The sequence below is a fragment of the Oreochromis niloticus genome, linkage group LG20 (genome assembly GCF_001858045.2).
Source record: "Oreochromis niloticus isolate F11D_XX linkage group LG20, O_niloticus_UMD_NMBU, whole genome shotgun sequence".
NCBI classification, from domain to species: Eukaryota; Metazoa; Chordata; class Actinopteri; order Cichliformes; family Cichlidae; genus Oreochromis; species Oreochromis niloticus.
In genome coordinates this window covers 15,703,807-15,726,036 of record NC_031984.2, presented here as the reverse complement: position 1 = coordinate 15,726,036, position 22,230 = coordinate 15,703,807, and the positions used below count along the sequence as shown (strand labels likewise).

The following is a 22,230-nucleotide window of genomic DNA, read 5'->3' as shown; positions in this document are numbered from 1 at the left end:
AATGACATCATTTGCAAACCTTTGGTGTGAGCAAACTACTGTTGCAAGAACAATAATTTGGGGGAAATCAAGTCTTTCAGGCTGCTGTAAGTATATGGATTCAATTTCTTTTGCTCTCATGTCTCAGAAATGATGAATTGGCCCTTTGATAAAAGTGAAAGAGACTTCTGTTGAGTGCTGCAGGACAAAATCCTCACTGGTGTGTTTGAGCGCCAAAAACGTGTGAGAAGAGAATCAGTGAGGAGAAAAGAGGGAGAGAAAGAGAAGAAAGAGAAGTAAAAGCGACAGGCTAAGACGCTTTTTCAAAGACAGACAGGCCTTGTCCTTTTGAGATCTTTTCCTATTGTTGTCCACTGTGGGCCAGACTCTTGGGTCTCCTCCACAATGCAGGTCCCCTCACAGCAGTGCACCACTGGCTCTCCTGTCTCTTCACATTAGTGTCTTCATGGAGAACAGCAGCCCCGGAGGGCCACACTTTTCATGAAAGAAGTACTCTAGATACACACCCACTCACACACACACACACACACTATGCAGACTGTGAATATAGGAGGTGTCAGGCAAAATGAGAACACAAGGAGAACCTCCATCAAGGCTTCTAACAGAACTTTAACAGTGACCTTATTTCAGCCTCGTGCTTGCCTCTCTGTCTCACTCTCTCCCACCCAACCAGCAACCCAAATACACACAAGCACAGATTTATGGCACACATTCAGAAGCCGTGTTCTCATGAGAAATGCGGCCTAGGAATAAATAAGATTCACGTATGTCTTGCACTTACAGGCTTGATGTGTAACAGTGAAACATGCCATCTGTTACAGGCAAACAGAGCAATCACTCACATGCAACCAAGAAAACACCTTTATTCAATGAAATATGAAAAGATAAATAATATTTAGAATTTGGCATAAAAATGTGATAGTAACCCCCCCCCCCAAAAAAACCCCAAAAGCCAAACAAACCAAAAAAAACAGCATCACTTGAATTTTAAGCTTGAACAGTATTTCCTGGCTCTAACTCAGGTCCCCTTAACCTTTTGAGCATTAACTGCCATGACTGTCATTCTTCTATTATAATTTATCTGAATAACTTCTAGCTGTTAGTTTACAGGAACCAGGTGGATCTTGAGTACATAAGCGAGCACACCATGACTGCTGATGAAGGTGGTGTGATTTGGGGAAAAAAATATAAGGCTGACAGTCTTACGCCTGGAAGAATACATTGGCACAAAAATATTTTCATATTTTAGTAATTTGATTTTAATTATTTATTGCCATCGTCACAAATGTTCAATAAAAAGTCATTCATAGTCCAGCTGTACAACATGTAGTAAATGCTCACCTGCTGAGATTATGTAACACGATGCGCCATTGCTTATCTCTCTGAAATAAAAGTACCGGAGCGTACGCAAACTGTAAGTCATCACTCTATTGGGAAACAGGGGCGGGTGGATTGCCAGAATGTTTACTCGGGCTTCAGCTTTTCAGTTTTTCTTTTCTTTTCTTTCTTTTCTTTTTTCCATGCCTGATTCGTGCCTGCTCGTCGGCTTCCTCAAATACCCTGAGGTTATTTTTGGCGATGGGGGGGAGGAGCTCCTCCTGGGCCGGCTGGACGCAAGAGGGCAGGGCGGCGCACGGAGGAGGAGAGAGGAGAGGAGCAGTACTAGCAGTAGGGAAAGAGCGCGGGAGTGTGTGATGAAATGAGATGTGAAGTGTTCCCTCACTCAGAGCCTGCAGACGCGTAAAAGATTTAAGAAGCTAGTGAGGGGAGAGGTGGGACCTGCCTTCGTGCGCTCCTGCAGAGGGAGAGGTAGACTGAGAGACTTGATGCTAAGATCCACTGTCTTATAAATTATACCGACCACTGGTTGCCTAAAAGGCAAGTGGAGATTCACACAAAAGGTCTGGGGAAGCAGGGCAAGAGGGTTTTGGAGAACGAGGGGGGGCAAAAGATGCACGTAAAGTGAAAACAGACTCGAAGTTGTGCGTAAATAAACTAAGCTAATTACATCACGGAATTAAAAACATCTTTAAACTGAACCCCTAAGATTTAGGGAACACACAGGAGCTTAAATAGGTTTAATTATTAGTGAAGAAGTTGTCAAGAGCACCAATACGACGGTTTATTAAATATGAAAAGAGACGCCATGACGCAAATTGTAGAAAATTATGTTTTGTGTGATGTAGGTCTTTGTTGAAACTTGCCAGGGTGTGTGTCGACATACAGCCATGAGATGGCGCCAGTTCTCCACTAACTGCAGCCTCACAGATAGCAGCAGTGTAACCCGGTATCCGTCCTCACGCTCTAATAATACGTCCGAGTTTCTCTAGCGTCATTAATTCACAATTAATACGAAATTCTAACAAACACAAGTGCACTTCTTGACAATTTCCACTGCCCAAATGAGATTAATCTCCATTTCTGCAAATCTAATTGGCTCATTTCTTTTTAATTAGTCCAACAGAGACAGAGTTTTATTCGCCACGATAATAAACTAACCTGTGTTAAAATATTTCGACTTATAAAGCCCGAAATTTATCGACTGCCACGGTCAGAAATCAGTTGACGCCCTCAGTCAGCCCTGTCTCAGCCCCGGTTTTACTACCCCACCACCGCGACCACCTCCCACCCCCTCCTCCTTTTTCTTCTTCTTTTTTTTTTTTTACACACCGGCTCGCAACCACCCTCCCAGTCAGTCACCTCAAGTGCGGCCGAGCGGCTGGAGCAGAGGCAAACAAACAGATCCAGAGCATCCGGAGCGACTCTCGTCTATCGTGTTTTGGGCTCAAGTAAAAGAGACCGGGGTGGAAGAGGAGAATGGGACGCCGGTGCCTGGATCAACACTGAGTCCTGCCGGCACACCGAGAGCTCCTCTGACTTTTTCTTTTTCTTTTTCCCCCTCCCAGAGTCACCGTGTTTTCACCGCTGACACAATGGGCTGCTGCAGCGGACGATGCACTCTCATCTTTATTTGCACTTTACAGCTGGTGAGTTGTTGCACTTTTTAGCTGTTAGAAGTTGTATTCTACGAGGAAGCCACTGCGTGTTTGACAAAGGAATTACTTTCCAATTCAGTGTCTGTTTTTAAATGGGCAGACGCACGGCTTCTGTTGGAGGATGCTGAAAACTGATGAGGACATGTTAAATAAATTTTTTTTTAAACTTTAACTAGGCAATAAGGGTCCTACTTAAAACAAATCTTCATTCGTCATGTCTACTGAATCCAGTTTGTTTAAACATAGTAGTTCTGGGAATAATCGTGGATTTCTAAGTTTTGTGTTTTAGTGAAGAAGTGTTGTGTTGACATGAGTTGTGACAGACAACATGTGGTGTTGTTGGTCTAAAGAACTCAACCTCTCTGAGCATCAGAAGCCTTAAGCAGCAGAGATATGACAGTAAATTTATACTAATCACAATATTATAATTGAGTCCCATCTTCCACCTGCACTAACCATCATTCACCTATCTTTGTATGGGGTGTCACTTAAGTGTTCATATAGCCACTTAATGTATTTCACATTTGTGTAGTATAGTTCTCATGTAAAACATTGGCTAATATTTGTGAATTTTGAAATTAATTTCTACGAAATGTGTTTCTTAGAAATTCAAACCAGCTGTAATTTGCGAATTTTTAATAACAAGAGGAGGAAAAAGGTCGTTGAGACATTTTAGTTTCTGATCAGTGGTGTGTGGGCTGTGACATTTTACTGATGATACGTCTCGGATGATGCTTCCTATTGACTCAGAGGCTAGCTTCCCTTTGCCATTATCCCGAGTGAAGTTTACCTGACAGGCTGTGACAGTGTTATTTATGATGGCATTAAAACTCAGCTTGCTCACACCATAAGCTCCCACGTAAATGCCACTTTCAGAAACGAACACAGCTATAAAATCGTCTCCAGACAAAGAGTGTAATGGGAAAGTTGTGATATATTGCATCACATGGGAGGGAATTCAAAATGGAGCGTTAAAAACAAAAAGGAAGCAAGTATCAGTTGGTGTCAAACTTTAAGAATCTGGATTTAATAACAAAGCCCACAACTTCTAATTTGTAAAGGGTTTTTTTGGCCCTAAAACCAACATTTTACTCCAGTTTTTAGGTTTCTGGCTGCTGGGTTGTCTCGCGGTCATACCTTTCAAACAATACAAGGCTGCTAAGAGCTCAATCGCTCTCTCAGCTCTTAAATATTTGTTTAAGTTCCTGCTATCTTCCTGCTGCTCAGTGTCTTGCTGTTCTTTTGTGTCTCGGACCTGTTCCTCCTTCATCACGGTGTGAAGAACGGGGAACTTTCTTGATAGTTTGCTCATTAGGCCACAGGGGTCTTTGTGTTACCTCTTGATTAAAATGTGACTCGCTTCACTGGTGACACAAACAATCGTCTCACACTCGCATGAATACAGTAGGCTATCAGCCCACTTTGAACCACACACCTGTTTTTCCTTCGCAGTTCTCGGACCTTTTTGCCTCATTAGAGAGAAGGAGGCTGACCATTTGTTATGAGGTTTATAAAGCTGTCAACTAGCTGCCTAAAAAGTCCCCGAAGACTTCTGGAAACAGCTTTATTTTCCCCTGGCAGTATTTCTGGATGACCTGACACTTCCTGTCTGGAGGAACACACACATACACACACACACCTGCACATTGACAAGTTTAAACTGCAGCGAGGGGTTGTATTAAACCCTGCCTGACCTTTGAAAAGGTCGTCAGGCAGTGTGTGTGTGTCTACGTATGTGTTCACATGAATATACATGTGTATGTAGAGCAGCAAGAGGGACCCCCAATCTCCCCTGGCTGAAACCTATGCATTTAAAATGAGCCAGGTTATTCCCAGTCCATTACAGGGTAAAACTACCATTAACAAAACAACATACTCTGCTCCTCAGATGTAAAAAAAAAAAAAAAAAAAAAGCCCTTGTGAACCGCTGTGTGTGCTAATTAGCCTGGCAGAGTGCTTTGATCAAACCTCTTTTGGCATCTCGGCCATCCCCTAATTGAATTGTGGTGCGCTTTCCTCATCAACAGGCCGAGTGCTGGGACTCATCTCTCTGGGACAGAAGGCAACAGATAATGAGCCCGTATTGATCGAAAACGCCTCTGTTCCCTCTTCTCTTTGCAGCCTAACTGTTCCAGACAGTAGTGCTGGATGGTTGTCAGAACCCCGATCAGCTCCAGAGAATAGCGAGCGTTGGCAGGAAGCCCCGTCTGTGTAACGATTTGTTTGTACTCAGAGACACCAGCGAGCTCATTTTGTTATCAACCGGTTGGGTTTTTGAGGTGTTGACCTTAACTTGACCTGGCAGTAAAGCACTTCCATTGGTCAGATACAAGAGCCAGTCTAGACATGTGAATGTCAGCGACTTGCAATGACGAGGAGGTTGTCCTTAATAGAGCTGATGGTTATTGTGGCTCAGCGGAGCTTGATGATAGATGAAGGAGGCCTTTTCAGTGGTCATGGCGGTTTTTCAGGAGAGTGCAGACAGGCCAGCACACAAACGCACACACACACAATCACAGTGGACAAAGGTAATGAACTTAGAAGTCAACATTGACCCTGACAGTCCCTGGCCATAACTATTCTGGCTACACTGACGGATGCACTCTCGCAGACACACCCACACAGTCACAGCTGCACATTCTTAACTTTGAGTTATAGGTTATTAGGTCTAGTGGTGGGTAAAGATTAGAGCCCTCGTACGAGTGCAGCTGTGTTTGACCTCTGACGAGACGAGGCAAGCAAAGGAAGAAAATTGAAGCTTTTTTAAAAAATGCATTTATTTTTTAAAAATTTTATCACATGCAAGGAGAATAAACAATGTCCTTGTTGTCACAGTAGCTGCATAATTTGTGTCTAGGAAGGAAAAAGTCACCCACGGTACAGCGGCACAGGAGAACTGCAAGTTTTACCTCATGTTCACCCTTTAAAGGAGACTACCCACAAGCACCGTGTGAGTGTTTGTGTGTTACATCTTGCATCACACTGCCCACTTTTCCTCTAGCCTTTTGATGACAAAGCTAGAGAATATACTCGGTAGAGAAAGCTTCAGAGAAGAAAAGCGAGTTCAGCCAAAGTACTTCCAAGAAAGTTTTTTAGCAGAAAAGCTGAGCCCCTCGTCCTGAAGAGTGTTATCTCTAAAGGCGCAACATTATCCCTTGGCAAGCTTCACGTCATCTTCTACATATTACAAAGGATTTAGGTTGTGTTTTTCCCCAGTTTCCTCTGCTAACTCATTTGCTTTATGGAGGCACGAACATTCAAATTTCCTGCTGAATATTCATGATCTCAGACATGCTGGATGCCTTTAACATACTGTTTCTCTCTCCTCACTAATCTGTATGTGCTAGCGGGCACACAACACATGGAAGGTCTTGGCCTGTAGCTTTGATATTGATGCGTCGCACAGCTATAATTAAGAATAATTACTGCAGCTGGAGCAAATTGTGTGGCAATAAAACACTATATGCTGTCAGACCAGCAAACCAGGGTGTGAGGGTTACTGCTACTGTGTAATCCTCCCGTGCCTTGCAAATTTACTGGTGACGTGATGTTTTGAAAGCTGTTTACTACAGAAATATGAGCGCAAGTGCTAGAATATTTTAATTTTCCCAGTTACAGATGCCTCGGACATCTGCTCAGTGGGTTTTGCTGAGTGCATTTGTGTGTAACTTCTTTACAGAGTGCCTGAGTGAACCTGGAGTCGTAGCTGTCTGATCAGTGATAATAAACTGCATTTCTTTGACATTGCCAGGTTGATGGAGGCCGGCAGGAATAAAATGAATGGTCGTAGCTCTTTATCGCTTCACTTCGTTCTCATTGTCTTCACCTCTCTGGTGCTCCTATTATGTTTTATAAAGCTTCTCTGGACTGTGATTTATATCACTGTGGGCACAAGCACATTTTTTACTATTTGTTTTGGCTTGCACAGATGGTGGAGGACTAAGACAGCACCCGTACTTGAATTATCCATGCAAAAACAAAATGTGTTGTCAGTGTATGTTAGACTCCTCGCAAACTCTGTGTATTCACTGAATACCAATAGCAAAATGACTTCTTGGGTCGGTCTGTGTACGTTCTAGGTTAGTCATAGTAGTCTAAGGAGCTTGGACAGAGAAGTGACTGGACTTTTTTAAGTTACTCAAAGACGTTGCACTTCTCATCCGAGAAGCTTCTTCAGAACTGAAGTCACTGTCATTTTTTTCAAGTACTTTACTACAGTATATAGCAAATTTACATATGCTGTCCCCTGGCAGTTAGATGTTGAAAACAATATAAGCGATCATGCTCTGCCTTAAGCTTAACAGGGAAATGCAACCCTGCCCCCAGTCCACTTCTTGCAAATCTGGTAATGAGCTTGTATAAACTGTATAAATCTTTAGGGAGTAAATCTTTTTGCCCCTCCAGTTTTTCCACTTCTTTGTACATTCCCTCACATCCATTCCAATAGTTTCAGCAATTTGCTAACATTTGTGAGTCCTTTTGTTGATGCGGTGATTATTTTTTCTTACATTGTGATGATAATTGTTACTCTCTCACTGATAAATTTACAAAATTCAACAAAGAAATTGTCTGGAAATGCATAAGAGTAATTGACAGTAGGGCTGCACGATTTTGCATAAAATGAGAATCACGATTTTTTTGCTTAGAATTGAGATCACGATTCTCTCACGATTTTCTTTTCCAATATAAATATTTATTGCACTTATTAACTGCACATCAACTTCGTAACAATTGAAACTGAACATAAAAACAATAAATAAACATAAAAACAACAAATGCCTCACATTTTGTGGTTGCCGCAAAATGTTGTACTGCTTGTAATTCCGTCTCCACCGTTGCTCGACACTGCGTGTATAGAGCAGGTAGTGCAACAATAGAAAAATAGTTGCGGGACGGCACTGTGTAGCGTTTGTCTAGGGCGTTGATCATTTTCCTAAATCCCTCGTTTTGCACAGTGTTGATATATCTTTGGTCAGGTGATAAGTAATAGCCTCCGTAATTTCTTTGTGCCTGCAGGAGTTCGACGTGTATAGGGAAGCGCTGTATAAGGTTCCCGTTACTGATGTTTGGGTGGTTGACCGGGGGTGGTATAAGGCTCCGCCCTTGTCATTTGTTGAGCAGGAAGAGGGAGCGCTTGTTTTCATGCAGATTACGTCCCGGATCAAAATCGTCGTCGTCTTTTTTTTTTTTTTTTTTTTTTTTTTAAATCGTTGTCATTTGGAAATGAGATCGCGCATAAGTATGAATCGAGATCGCGATTTTTTTAACGATTAATCGTGCAGGCCTAATTGACAGTACTGTATAGTCCAGTTTCAATAGTTGCAGGCTTTGTCAGCCCTACATGTAGTTACATTTCTAGGGAGGTGCACATCAGGTTATGCTGTAGGTAATCCAGCAAAGAGCTGACACAGAATCTGAAAGATGTAGCTGGCTTTTCAGTAGATCAAGTGATTATTCTTATGGAAGGGAATTGGGCAGAAGATGCTAAGGTATGCCAAATGCTACTTTGTTTTTGTTCCACCATGCAATACCATCTGGAAGGCATCTGTTTGGCAACTACTTCCATTTTTCAGCATGGCAATGATACCAAACATGCTCCTAATGCAGAAAAACACACAGTTGAACTCTATCTGTCATGGATTAGCCTCCCCAGAGCCTGGAGCTCAACATTATTGAAGCAGTGTGCGATGACCTTGATAGGAAGAGAACATCCAACATCCAAAGAACAGCTATGAATGTCCTTCTACAAGATTTGAACTATTCCTGAAGTCTACTTACATAAGTTCTATATCTTGTCATACTGTATTTCCATATATGTTTGCATGTGTCAACAAATTGCTGCAATTATTTCCCAGCAAAAGATAAAGAAATAAGGGATTGCTAAAGACATTTGTCCAGTACTGTAGATTTGGATCTGTCCCGATATGTGCTTTGGCCTTAGAAGAATTGCTACTTGTATCATACAGTTTATACAAGCTGATTAACAGATTTGCAAGAAGTGGACTGGGGGGAGGGTTGCAGTTTCCTGTTAAATCCGAGAGCAGCATCTATCAGCTAACTGACCAGGGACAACAGATGTAAAATTGTTATATACTGTTGTTAAGTGTTCTTCCTGTTTTATAAACTAATAAATCAAACTAATCTGGAGTCAGTTGAACACTGATCAACACTATGAGGCCTTAATAATACATTTAAAAAATAATAATGTAACAACCTGCCCAACCTATTATAACTGAATAAATCATTTTGCATTAAAAATTGCTCTTCAGACTGCGTTAACTAAATAAAATAAGCATTTTTAAAAGAAAGTTCACATGCAGAAGCCTATTTCCTTTCAAAAATTGCTGTGTGTGAAACGGGGAGCTCAAAGGTCTGACAGTAAATGACTATAGCTCACAGAGCTCCATTAGTTCAGATAATCTCAGAAATGAAGGTCTTAACCTCATCTTATATTGTCTATGGGCCCATATTCTTTTCTTTTTGAAGGTCATGCGGTTCGCCCTAATTAGGTACCGTAGGTGTATGTGTGTAAGTGCTGTGCTTGTGCTGTCAAATAGACCCCCAGTGTTCAATGCTGATTGTGGTCTTGACCCAGGTGCTCTGTTGATTGCTATTCCTGAACAACCCTCATCCACAGAAGAGCAGTTTCTGACAGGTCATGCCCGACCTGAGCTGCAAAGTTGATTAAACAACAGCTTACAATGAGACACCAAGACAAGGTGACTCTGTAATAAATTCACAGTCACATCGCTGACTTCTGGAGCTCCAATGTGTCATCATCTCACCTAAGAGCTTAATGTAACCTGGGTACTCGGGGATGGGAAGCACTGCTTGAATCTGTAATGAATGTCTTTAACATGTATCCTTTGTGGAAAGACAATAAGGCTCTGCGCGATCTCCTTTCCCCCTTTTTGTATCTTCCACCCCTCTACCCACCCTGTTTTCTTTTCTCCGCCTGCTGGGATTGTGGGCAGGTTGGAATATGTTTGAATTATTGATTACCATCTAATTTATCAGTGGGGCAACAGTCACTGGAGATTTGGAAGACATACAGATAGAAAGAGGGAGAGAAGCAGGGAGCCAAAAGAGGGGCGGTTGTGGTAGTTCAACCTCTCACCCTAGACCAATTATGAGCATGACCCTCGAGACCTGAGATCTCTACATTTCACTTTCCCCTTCCCCTCTCTTTCATTTTCTTTCATTCTCCGGCCCTCTTTCTGGTGCGCTGTTACCAGGGAAACCTTTACTTATACAATAAGATGCTGAGGAGCCTGCAGGTAATGAAAGCCAGCTTGTCAAAAGGAAGCTTGGTAATGTATGATGCAAATCTGAGTTAGCATGCTGGGAAGGGAGATGAGTGTTAGTAGACAACCTCTGGGCGTTAGACTGCAACGATGATGGCTCACATCCTTTTGTCAGGGCAGCTGTCACTCTAAAGATAGCCTTACTTACATGCAGTATGTATCCTCTAACTGTGCCACAAAAATGTCTGAAATCCAACATTCGAATCAGTATGACCCACCTGGTTTGTTCACAAACTTTATTTGAGAGCAAGAATCAGCTGATCTCAAGCCAACCGTCAGCCGATGGCCTGTCTGATAGGCTTCAACTGACAAAGCTCACATATTACAGGGAATATTACTTTAAATTGCCTACAGCTGCTTCTGCAAGCCGCTTTGCAGTCCACCTCCATCTCCTCTTCATGCTGTTGTGTCAGCAGTTACTGATGCTTTCTTAGTTTGTTTGTTTGTTTGTTTGTTTTTTATGGGTCAGTGTTGCATGTCCCCACTTGAGAAGATCGGGAGGTGCCAGTACATAATCATGCCACCAGTGCAGATGGCAATGACAGCCTTCTTTTGAATATAGTAGCCCTGACTGGAGCGGGGCATGGTTGTGCATTGGTTAGCACTGTTGCCTCATAAGAAGGTCCTGGGTTTGAATCCAGACTGAGGCTTTTCTGTGTCTGCAGTGGTTCTCTCCGGGTACTCCGGCTTCCTCATAGTTCAAAAACACCCATGCATGATTCTGAATTGACTGTAGTTGTGAGTCTCTGTGTGTTAGCCCTGTGACACATTGGTGACAACTCCAGGGTGTACTCCTCTCTCACCCTGTGAAGGCTGGCTTAGTCCTCCACCCGCAACCCTGATTCAGACAAGCTAAAGAAAATGAACAGTCCTGACTGGAATGTGTTTTTAATATACTTCTGTCTGTGATGACATGTTTAACAGATTAAAGCAGCTAGGTGGTGACCTTTTTCTTTTGTGACCGTCACAATATTGCTCATGGATGTGAGTTTATAATAATATGAGTGTTTGTCAAAAAACCCATCTCCTTTGTCCCTTGTTGCCCTTTTTACAACTATTCACGATTTAATGTCTTCAATTTACTAGACCATTAATTATGTTCTTAGAGAGAAAGCCGTGGACTGGGAAGATGTGACCGTGCACATATGCCCATCCATGCAGAGGCTTGTGCCGGTGTGCCTGTGTGTGTGTGTTCCACATCAATGATATTGCAATATTAAGCTATAATGGAGATAGAACTAGAACTATTTGCAAGCCCATTTCTCTCTTTCCATTCCAGTGGTTCCAGTGGTGTCATTTGTTATAGTGTGGCATCGAATAAATTGCTTGGGGAGCACCACAGCTGGGATGACTATCTTGACAGATCATACTCAATTGAATGGCTGCAATGCATATTCATCCCACTCAAATCCCCCCCCCCCACAGTTTTTGGCAGCCTGTCCTTGTTTTACAAGCAGCTGATGACTTCACGGATGTTTTTGCTCTAATTGTGTTTTGTGATCAAATGGTCGGACAGCACGGATGCACGCAGCGTAACTTCCTCTACGGTGGATGAAAGATTACGAGTGATGGTATTATGATGAAAAGAGCAACATTACTGACTCAATTATGGAAAGCAGAGCTGGAGGGTGCAAACTGCTGACAGCTGTTTGCTGTTCTTGACTGCATATTTTTGATGAGAATTTCCTCTGTCGCTGCTAAATTGCCTACTTGTTAACTGGGGCGAAACCTAAACAGCTCTTTGTTAAATCTGGGACATGATGAAGCAGAAGAGCGGAGACGATTGGTTGGTTTAAGCTGCTCCCATTCTTAACTTTTTCTTCCATCCCATCTATGGTTGATGTGTTTGGGTTTTAGTCACCACTTTATTCTTGTAGTGCTTTTCTTCTGTCATCTCCCTAGAAGATGTTGTTACTTTATATTTTTGCACATTAACCGTTTTTAAAAAAAAAATGTGACCTGATCTAATTTATTAAGATTCAGTCTGCTGTCATTTTTCATTTTTTCAAGAAAAGCACACATACCCACTGAACTTACATTAAACCTCTGGTCTGAGGCTAAACTCATAAGTGCTGCTACATTCACCTGAAAGATGATGCAGTAAAGTCTCATTTAACCTCTAATAATGTGAGCATTACTGCCCCTGATTAGCTTAAAAATGTTATCTGAAGGAGGAGAAAGAGGAAGCGATATTGAGCAAGACAGCTGTTTACCAGAAACGAGAAGGCTTTCTGGTGTCACAGTGTACACATTTGGGTCATTTCTTAGAGGAACATGTTAATCACCGAGTCAGCTTCATGACGAACATGTGCTAATTCCTCTCAGTGCTGGCCAGTTTTTTCCAGGTGTATTATTCCATTCTCTAAGACTGGATGCATTAAAAGTTAACTATAAAAATATTACCTTACTTGTAACTAAAGATTTGCCAAGAACCTTTGGATGGGCTCAGTACATTTCCACCACGGGGACCAAGGTCTTAGTTAAGTTCTGAGGAAATTATTTTTAGGAATGTCCTGAATACTGTTTTTTTAGGCTCTGGGGCTTCAGTAGTAATCACCAGGAAATTTTCAAAGATTAGGTGGTTTTAACATTGCAGCTTCACATTCCTGCCCACTTCAAAACCAGAGAAGCCAAGAGAAATAAAGGTATGCAGAAAACTGACCTTCCATGCCTATTGATGATAGTCTCCCACAGTTGTTGCTTTTTCATTGAGACAGTAGGTGTTCTTGTATGTCTGCTGCGCAAACACTGATTTAAATACATTATAGATTGACTGCTGTCTCATCAAAATCATGTTTAACTAAAAGATTTCTGAGAGTGGATGTAATTATTTTAAAGCAAAGCGCAGCAAACTCAAAATAAAAGAAGAAACTTCACAGCAGATGGAGAATTAGAAGTGGGACAACTTTTACCCGTAACGAGGTCAGTGGACAGACAGGCTAAGGACTCTGAGTGGGTCTCAGCGTGAACGTATGCTATGAAGATGAGCTTGATTCACTTGAACTGATTAAGCTCAATTACCTGAGCCGATTGTTGCCTCCAGTCCAGAAGATGTTTAAAACCTGATCCTAGAGCAAACACATGAGAGAGAGAGAGAGAGAGAGAGAGAGCACAACAACACAGGGCAGAATCCAAAAAGTTTAAAGTGGTTTGTCACAGTTCAGAGGGAGAGTTAGTTCAAAGCACTGGCTTTTGTCACATTTCTTTCAGGAGGGGCAGATTTACGTGCTCCCAGTAGCACTGACAGATTAGCATGTTATTAGTAGTAAGAACACTTACGGTTTTACATATTTCATCTTAAATAAGGTTGGTTATTTTTTATATACTTGAAATAGCTTCTTCTTCTTCAAAAAAAAAGAGATGCCCCCAGCACCTCTCTTCCCCTCTGTTTAGCACTGCAATTTAAAGCAATTGATATTTAAAGGCACTAGCTGCTGTGTGTTTCATTGTGCAGGCCATATTTCAAACAGTGAAGAAGAAAGTGGCTTATGAAGGCACCCTACCTCTTAATCCCTGTCTCAGCTCTGCTAGACTAGGCACGACCAAGGGCTATCTATCTGTCCAACTCTCCATGTGCCCAATCAAAGCCACACGCACACACACACCACCACACACATACTGAGATTGGCACCATTAGTTACACTGCTACACAAGGACCAGGCAGCCACCAGAGTATAATAACTTTACCCAGGCAAGAGGTGAAAAATTGGATTGTAGAAAGTTTTTGAGAAGTACTTTACCGCCTGCTGGGAGTCACAGAATAAAAGACAAGTCAGAGCAAAAAAAGAAAAAAAAATGACAGCCAGCCTCTGATTCACGGTTTGTCCCCGTTACTGTCCTGCTCTTTATTTAGTCTCAGAGTAAAGCATTTTAGTAGTTACCTCTAGTAACAGCAGCTTGGTCCCACTTCATTTAAGCACAGTGTCTTCTTGGATCCACTGAGGTTCATTCGCATATTGACACACAGACCCAAGATGATGTTCGTTTGACTCTGAACCTGGTCTGTGTCGTTTGTTATTCAGGACTGAGTGAACCTGTGAAAAACAGGTTTAAGGATTGTCCTAATCCAAATGGAAAGGGTGATTTCCTGTTTCTCTGATCCACCTGTCTCTCAGTTCTTCCAGAAATTCACGAGAAAAAAATAATAATGCATGAAAATGACATTTCGGATAAAATGTGCAGCAGAAAAGTTTTCTAATTTGCTGTCTCGTCCAGACCCCTTAAACTAGTATCCCCTCGGGGGTATTTCAACACCCAAATTGGCAACCCGTTTAACGGGGCCATGCAGGAACTCATATTTCAGTTATTTTTATATTAGGTGTGGAAAATTCAAAAAATTAGAAGAGACAAGCATGAATCCGGACTGGATTTTTTTTATACTTTGCCATAATTTGCACTGACTTTGTCTCTATTCCCAGTAACTTCCAGCAGGCAGGAAAGCGCCAGTTAGAGAGCAAGACACACATGAAATATTAGTGCCTGTTTGAATATTACATACAAATTGGCCCTGTGAGTCTCATTTTATCTGGCTTGCTCTCACTGAGTAGTGTATTTTTATGTAAGTAAAATCAGCCATTAAAGCCAATGAGATAAGAAAACGGGAGATGGCCGAATAAGTAGGAGTTGTCTTTAATTTGCCCCTCATATCTCCTGGCTCGCCTCAGTGTTGTCCTTCAGCCTGACAGTGTGAGTCAGAGTTATACGCTTGAACACAGAGGAGTCTGACTCATGCAGCCTAAAGTCATAAAGAATGGACACACGTACACACACACATATCCTGATGACACATCTAGTAACATGTTATTAGAGGACATTTCACAGAGGACAAACACAGAAAGAGAAACACTGATGTGTGATCTCTGGTATCTGCAGGCTAAGGTGGGAAGCTGTGGAAATGAGAGGGTCAGCAGTCACCTCTATCTACTAGCTCGGGGTGGAAATCACACCTAACACCTCACCAGAAATCTGCCCTACTTTCTGGATATCTCGAACTCACGGCAACACGGTTTGAGTTAATGATCATAAACAACTGTCAAGACGGCGCGACACATGTTTCGGTCTCTGTCTGAAACCCCGGGTTGGATGCGCAGTCAAAGCACGCTGCCTTTCATTCATTTCAGCCACTTATCTTGAGCACACATGCGCGTCTTAATTAGCTCTCAAACGATGCAGATCAAACGTTTTTTTCTCCCTCAGACAAGTTCACTCTGATCCCCCACATCACTCTTATGTGTGGCTTGCTTCCTTCTTTCCTTCTTTCATGGCACATTTAAAAGGTGGCGGTGATTGAAATGTCTTTCGGATTTGATATTCTCTTGTTTCATATTGGAGAAAATGGGGTTTATATTGTCGGGCTGTGTTCTTTATTGCTCTGTTTGTGTTTGCTCATATATGCATACCTCTAGAGACTGAGTATATTTACCAGCTAAGTGAGAGAAGCAGCAGCACTGAGGTCTGTGTTCCTAATTTGGTATTTCATGGCCAAGTAATTGACAGCTTTAAATAGATATTAAAAAGCAGAGAAGAGAGAGAACTCAGAATGGACAGTAGTGGAAGTGCGTGGAGTGCTTGTTGCATCCTGCTGCTGTACCCATCCCATAATTGGCAGTTATTTATAGTGGGAGGAGTGGTATGTGTGGCCAACATGCTTCTCCACATATACACACCCAAAACCAAAATGCACACTAAGAGTTTCCGTCACCCAAGAGGGAGTCATTTGTGCTTGCGAGAGGTCAGTGGGAGGCTTTTACGGGCCGTTATGTAGCCGGCTCAATATTCCTGGAAGAGCATTGGTATCTTTTGATCAAATTCCACCCCACTCTCCAGTAACCCGCTCCCTTTGAATTGTGGGCTAATTATGCTATATAGCTTTTGTGTAAGTGTGTGTGTGTGTGTGTGTGTGTGTGTGTGTGTGTGTGTGTGTGTGTGTGTGTGTCTGGGGGTGGGCAAAGGCCTTTCTATCCTTGATTGATTGTTGTCATCTTGGTGTATTATTGAGTTAGCAGCTTGCGTGATAGGGTAACTGCAGCTTCTCAGAGGAGAGGACACACACCAACGCACACACACTCACACACTCACACGTGCCTCATGCCTATATGATCTTTAATTCAGTGACTGGTGGAAATAATTCAGGGGAAAGGTCTATGGCTGTGTGTAATAAATACATCATGGGATCTGAATTATGTTTGTTGGATGGATGGGGTTTATACTTATTAACTAGACTGCTGTCCCATGCCGGGACAGCAGTCCATGTCAGATAACATATGTGCTGAGGACAGTGTGTGTGTGTGTGTGTGTGTGTGGGTGTATTTTTTTTATATTATTAAGCAATATTTAAAAAAAGAAATCAGTGTCAGGATAAGAATTATTAGGAAACAGTTTAGCATTTTGGCTGGCGCCACATTGCAAAATGGATGTCACAGACAACAGATGGCCATGCGGTAAAGCACACTCTGCTTCCTTGTCTTTTTCACTCTAAATGAAACTGTATTTTACATCATGAACATCATATTGCGCTAAATAAGGCAAGAGACTGAAAGCTTTAATGCGTGTTTACTGAGGTCATAAATTACATCAGCAGTGAGGTATTTTTTTCCATGGACTTCTATATAATCAGACTTCCTTCTGAAGCCAAAGGAGTTGACCTCTGTTAGTCATTAGAAAAAAATGCAGCGTTAAGGCAATTTCTGTTTAGTGCTGCTTCTGAAACCCAAATGCAACACCCATCTTTTATACGTAAAAGATAAGTACACCAGTTCAGTTCTAAGGTTTTAGTATTAGGACACAATAAAAAAAATCTGCCAGTCTTAAAATCAGGTAAATACAACGTCAAACAATTTAACAAAACCTAAACCACAATGCAGACGCAGTGAGTGAAAAACTTCTCACTGATTCCTTAGGAATTAAGAGGATAAGTAGCAGCCAGATGCTGCTAATTAAATGCACTTGATTCAGTGATCATCAGCAAGCCTGAGCGTCTCTATAGAAGCACAAGTTTTGGGATTTTGCTTGTTTGGAGCATTCGACTGTCTGTTAACATGATACCAAGGAGAAAAGACATCAGTAATGATCTTAGAGATGCAATTGCTGCTGCCCATCAATCTAGGAAGCGTTAACAGGCCATTTCCAGACAATTTCAGTCCATCATTTTACAGAGAGAAAGGAGTGTGTATCTCAGCAAATTCACCCAAAGATCAGAGTGTGCAACACTGCACGCTGTGCGACCCAGCAGCAACAACCCTGACTCTACAGACATCAGTTAGCATGTGAAATGTTGAAGGTTATGACAGTATAATTAGAAAAAGACTGACCAAATATGCTTTGTTTAGAAGGAGAAAGCCTCTTGTCTCTAAAAAGACAACTTTGTTCACAAAGTTTCATGTGAACAAACAACATAACGTTTGAAACAATGTCCTTTGGATAGTCAAAACCAAAGTGGAGATGTTTGCCACAATACGCATTACCACATCTGGAAAAGCACACATAGCACATCAGGATTCAGGCTTGTTTTACAGCCACAGTCATTGAGTTGATCATGAACTCTTCTGTTTACCATTTGTTCGACAGCTAAAGCAACAGGACAATTATGCAAACCACAACAGAAAATCTACAACAGACTGGCTGTAAAAGAAAAGATTTAAGGTGTTGCAATGGCCACATTCAAAGTCCAGACCTCAACTTGACTGAAGTGCTGTAGGAGCGTAAGAGAGCTGTGCAGAAATAAATGCCTGCAAACCTGAACTGAACTGAAGCAATATTGTAAAGAATTGTGGGCCAATATTCATCCACAGTGACGTGAGAGACTGATAAAGTCATACAGGAACAGCAACTTATTGCTACTAAAGGTGGTTCTACAAGCTGCTGAATCATAGGGTGTACTTTTTCCTCACTGCTTCTGCATTTTGCGTAACTTAAAAACTGACACACAGCCATTTATCATGTGTTGTTGTTCATCTGATGTCTAATTTAAACCTGGTTTTATTGTGCTTTTATTTTACGTTGTTATGCATAAAGCCTTAGAACTGAAAGACGGTAGACTTGACTGCAGTCTGTGTTCTCGAAACCGATAGACATGCTAAGTTTTAATGAAGAAAATATCTAAAATTACCTCGTGACTTTTCCTCATTCTTTTAGCCTTTTCAGAAATTGTACCAAGTACACGCAGATAAGACCCTGGGGCTATTTTCACTTATCTAGCCAAAGAGAATAAAAGCTGGTTAATAGAATTTGATCTCTTTTTTTTCTTCCACCAGGATTAGCGGACAACATTTTGGGGGAGCTGTATCATCTGTTCTTCCCGTTATTTCTTTTCTTCTCCACCCCCCCACCCCACCCACATTTCACTCCCCCACTTAGATAATTATTTTGAGATCAAGGGTGCTTGGGGAGTTCGGAGTAACATATAACTAGATGAAAAATATGAGAAGTCAATTTGTTCTTATTTCACATTTTCTTGCAACAGTAATAAAGCTCAGTTGTAACCTCAGGGAGAATCCTGGCAAAAAAAATATAGCACAAGTAACCGAGAGCAGAATAAATGTAAAGTGAATACTGGATAAACAGACCAAAGCAAAAAGTTTTGCAATCTTAACTTCCTCTCAACTGAAAGGACAAGAGAAATGGGAGAAAAAGGAAAAAAACGTATAACAAAATGTCAGGCTTTCCCTGTGGAGCTGATGAAGGCTGACAGGGAGATGGGTTATACCTCAGACCACCATACAATGGACTAATATACAGGCTATCATTAGGCTGCAGACCAGTGCAAGATACCTCAAAGTGCAGCTCTTTCATGTGATTGTGTGTCCTTCATGTGATTGGCTGCAGGACTTTGTGTTCATTGGCCTGGAGCACAAGCCTGGATAACCAGAGCTGATATCCATCCTGCCACATGAGAAGTACAGTGCATTAATTCATTTAACCATTACACAATCAATTATGGATTTAAAAAAGCTGCTTTTTAGAAAGTCATCTGTATCAACTTCAAGAGCCTGTTTTAAAAAGCTCCTTTAAAACCACAAACAGTACATGTTTGCTTGTCTTCCATTAAGTTTATTATTAAAATTTAAAATTTATTATTGATCGGCCTGAGGTATCTCATTAAGATCATTGATCAGGCTTAAAACTGGGTCTCTTTCATGTTTGACTGTAGCCAGTGTGATGCAGGAGTAGCACTTGATTCTTATTAACCTTCTCTTATGTCTTCACAAAATAGGGAGGGATTAATTCAGATATTTATCCAGACGTGCATCTAAAAGTCATAGCTGAATTATAACTCCAATAATGGGGTCTGGGTCAAGCCGGCAAACACTTCAAACAAATTAACTGCAGCCTATAGCTGCGTCTAATTTTTGCTGAAGTCCTCGTGCATCAGTTTTATTTAGCTCTCTAACCGTGACCCAGAGCTGGCCAGAAGATCTATGACTCCGGATTTTATTCATTCCCTCCAGGCTTTCTCAATTCTGGGATAGACAGAAGTTATCAGGAGAGTTGGGGGGGCTCAGTCGTCTTGCATTAGCATATGCTGTTTGTGATTTTTTTCCCTTTATCCTTTCCCATCTCTCTGAGTTTATACCATGTATTTCCCCAGCATTCGCCCGATCTCTCTCAGTTTTCTAGCCATCTTTTCTTGTCTGTTGTCCTGTTTCCATGTGCGTGAAAAGCTTTATCTGTTGTTTGTGGAGATGTTCGTTGGCTTTGGCATGGTAAGGCTTGATGCAGTTCACTCACCTCTCCCTTTTGTCACTTCACACCCTGCCTGTGGACTTATTCCCCTCGTTCATTTTTAATTATCACTCAGTGTTTGATCTTCTCCCTCCCCTGCCTGTCACAATGTCTCATTGAGTTTCTAGTAACATTTCCATTACATCAAGGAGCGCAGCCACCGTGGTGTATGGAGTGTGGTGTGCGCGCGCGCCTGTGTGTGTGTGTGTGTGTGTGCTTGATGGTTTCTTCCTATCTTTGAGGCAGCAACAAGATTTCTCCCTCTCTCATCCATCTTCAAGCGCTTGGCTGTAAATGACATGTCAGCACACAACGAAACACATCATTGGTTGAGACACACACACACGCACACAGACACACACACACACACTGGGAATGGAGTGGAATTGGATTGGCAATGGAATTTTAATTAAGCGGTTTGCACCCTCTCCCTGTATTTTCCAGCAAATGGCATGCTAATTGCGTTGATGCAAATAGGGCTTGCTAGTCTTGAAAGTTCAGCTTGCTTTGTTTTGTGTTTTTTCATGCCACAAAATACTGCACAGAAAGATTGGAGCTACAAAGAAAGGTGAAAGAGACTGATGTCCTCTTCAAAAAAAAAGAAGAAATAAAGCAAAGACCAAAGAAAGACATCATACAAGAACAAATCTTTATTTAAACGTAACTAGCCTTAAAACATTATTGATGCAGGAGTAAGAATGATTAGTCTCTACTGGGAAAACTGTGGAATTCCTCTTTTTTTAAAATTGTAGATGGTTTTACTTTTCTTGTGCATGTGAACATATTGGTGCATGTTGTTTGTAAGCTCACTGCAGTGGTATTATTAAGGAAGGCTCTCACCTCCCATAAAGTTCCCAGAGCATTCTCATTCCTGGCAGGCGTTGGCAGAAAGGTTGGAAATAGTGATCTAGTCCGTGGCTCAGCAGGGGTTGAATCAATAAATCTGTCATTGTTTATTTTATAAAACTTCTGCCCCCCCACTACCACCCCACCCTGGGTGCTTCCATCGTTTGAGGCTAAACTCTCAAGCTGTTCATGTCAAGTGGCTCAGTATGGATTGTTGGCCAGTTCCTTTGAGGGAGACACGTGTTGTCTTCAATAAACCAAGAGCAGGACAGGCTTGTAGTGTTTATCTTGATTCTTTCTTATTATTAATTATTGCCCGTTGGTGTTTTTGTACGTTTCCCTTTTCCGGATTTATGTAATCAGGTTTCATTTCTTGCAGTTCCCTGCAGCCTCGAGAAAGACGGTTTTCTTCCACTACATGTTAACCTGACCTTCTTCTTCTTCTTCTCACCCTTTAGGTGTTGGCTTTAGAAAGACAGGTCTTTGACTTCCTTGGTTACCAGTGGGCCCCCATCCTTGCCAACTTCTTCCACATCATCATCGTTATCCTCGGCCTCTTTGGCACTATCCAGTACCGGCCACGCTACATTGTAGTGGTGAGTGCACATAAATAAATCACATTTGTCTTGCAGTTCAGCTGAAACTCTGTACAGTCTCTCAAATAATCCTATTTTTTGTGGGGGTTTTGCATCACTTTGCATTTGCTCTCAGTCTGTGCATGTACCATAGCTCGGACATGTTGTTGCTTTTCAATTGTGCTGCACTCTTTTGTGCATTGTGCGACACCCTTAAATCACTCTAATCCCTTGGTAATTAGGCCTAATTAAAGGGGGTGGGATCTTGAGGGGGTGGTGGGCCACTAAGGAGCTCATCAGATTTATACACGGCTTCAAGTTTGGGGACAGAGAAGGTCGTTCTTTAAAGTGCAGTGGAATGCATATGCAGCTTGTTCATTACTCTGGCAGAAAGCACCACTACAAGGCTTTATAAATGCACTTTTACGCACTTCGGTTTTTATTTGACAACGTAACATTCATCTAAGGCATTAAAAGCCTATTCTGAGCAGCATTAGTGGAAGCACAGATGGTGATGTTAATGACAGGAAAAGACTGGAGGAGTGTGCAGCAGATACAGAGAACAGAATAAATAAAAAGAGGCAGGGGAGGATAGACAGAAGCCACGCAGGATAAAATGAAGACACAGAGGAAGCAGGAATTGAAGGGAGGGGAGGAAGGAGGAAAAGTTTCAGCCATTGTCTATTGTCAGATGGAAAATGGAAGAGTGCAAGCTAAGGGGTTTTGAGATCTAACACGTACATTTTTACAGGGGTGCTGATTTGCCCTTTACTCTTTCGCTGACATTTT

General features: G+C 41.8%; 1 protein-coding gene across 2 annotated transcripts in view; it reads left to right on the top strand.

Annotated features, from left to right (window-relative positions):
• The first annotated feature begins 2,653 nt into the window (after positions 1-2,653).
• Positions 2,654-22,230, top strand: part of nkain4 (sodium/potassium transporting ATPase interacting 4) — a 51,652-nt gene continuing 32,075 nt past the window's right edge. The window contains exons 1-2 of one of the 2 annotated variants that reach the window (XM_025901551.1): positions 2,654-2,987; positions 21,325-21,462. In XM_025901551.1, the coding sequence (XP_025757336.1) occupies positions 2,934-2,987; positions 21,325-21,462 (192 nt within the window). In that variant the 5' untranslated portion in view covers positions 2,654-2,933. The remainder of the gene's footprint in view (positions 2,988-21,324; positions 21,463-22,230) is intronic. The other variant, XM_005448793.4, reaches the window with a different exon arrangement.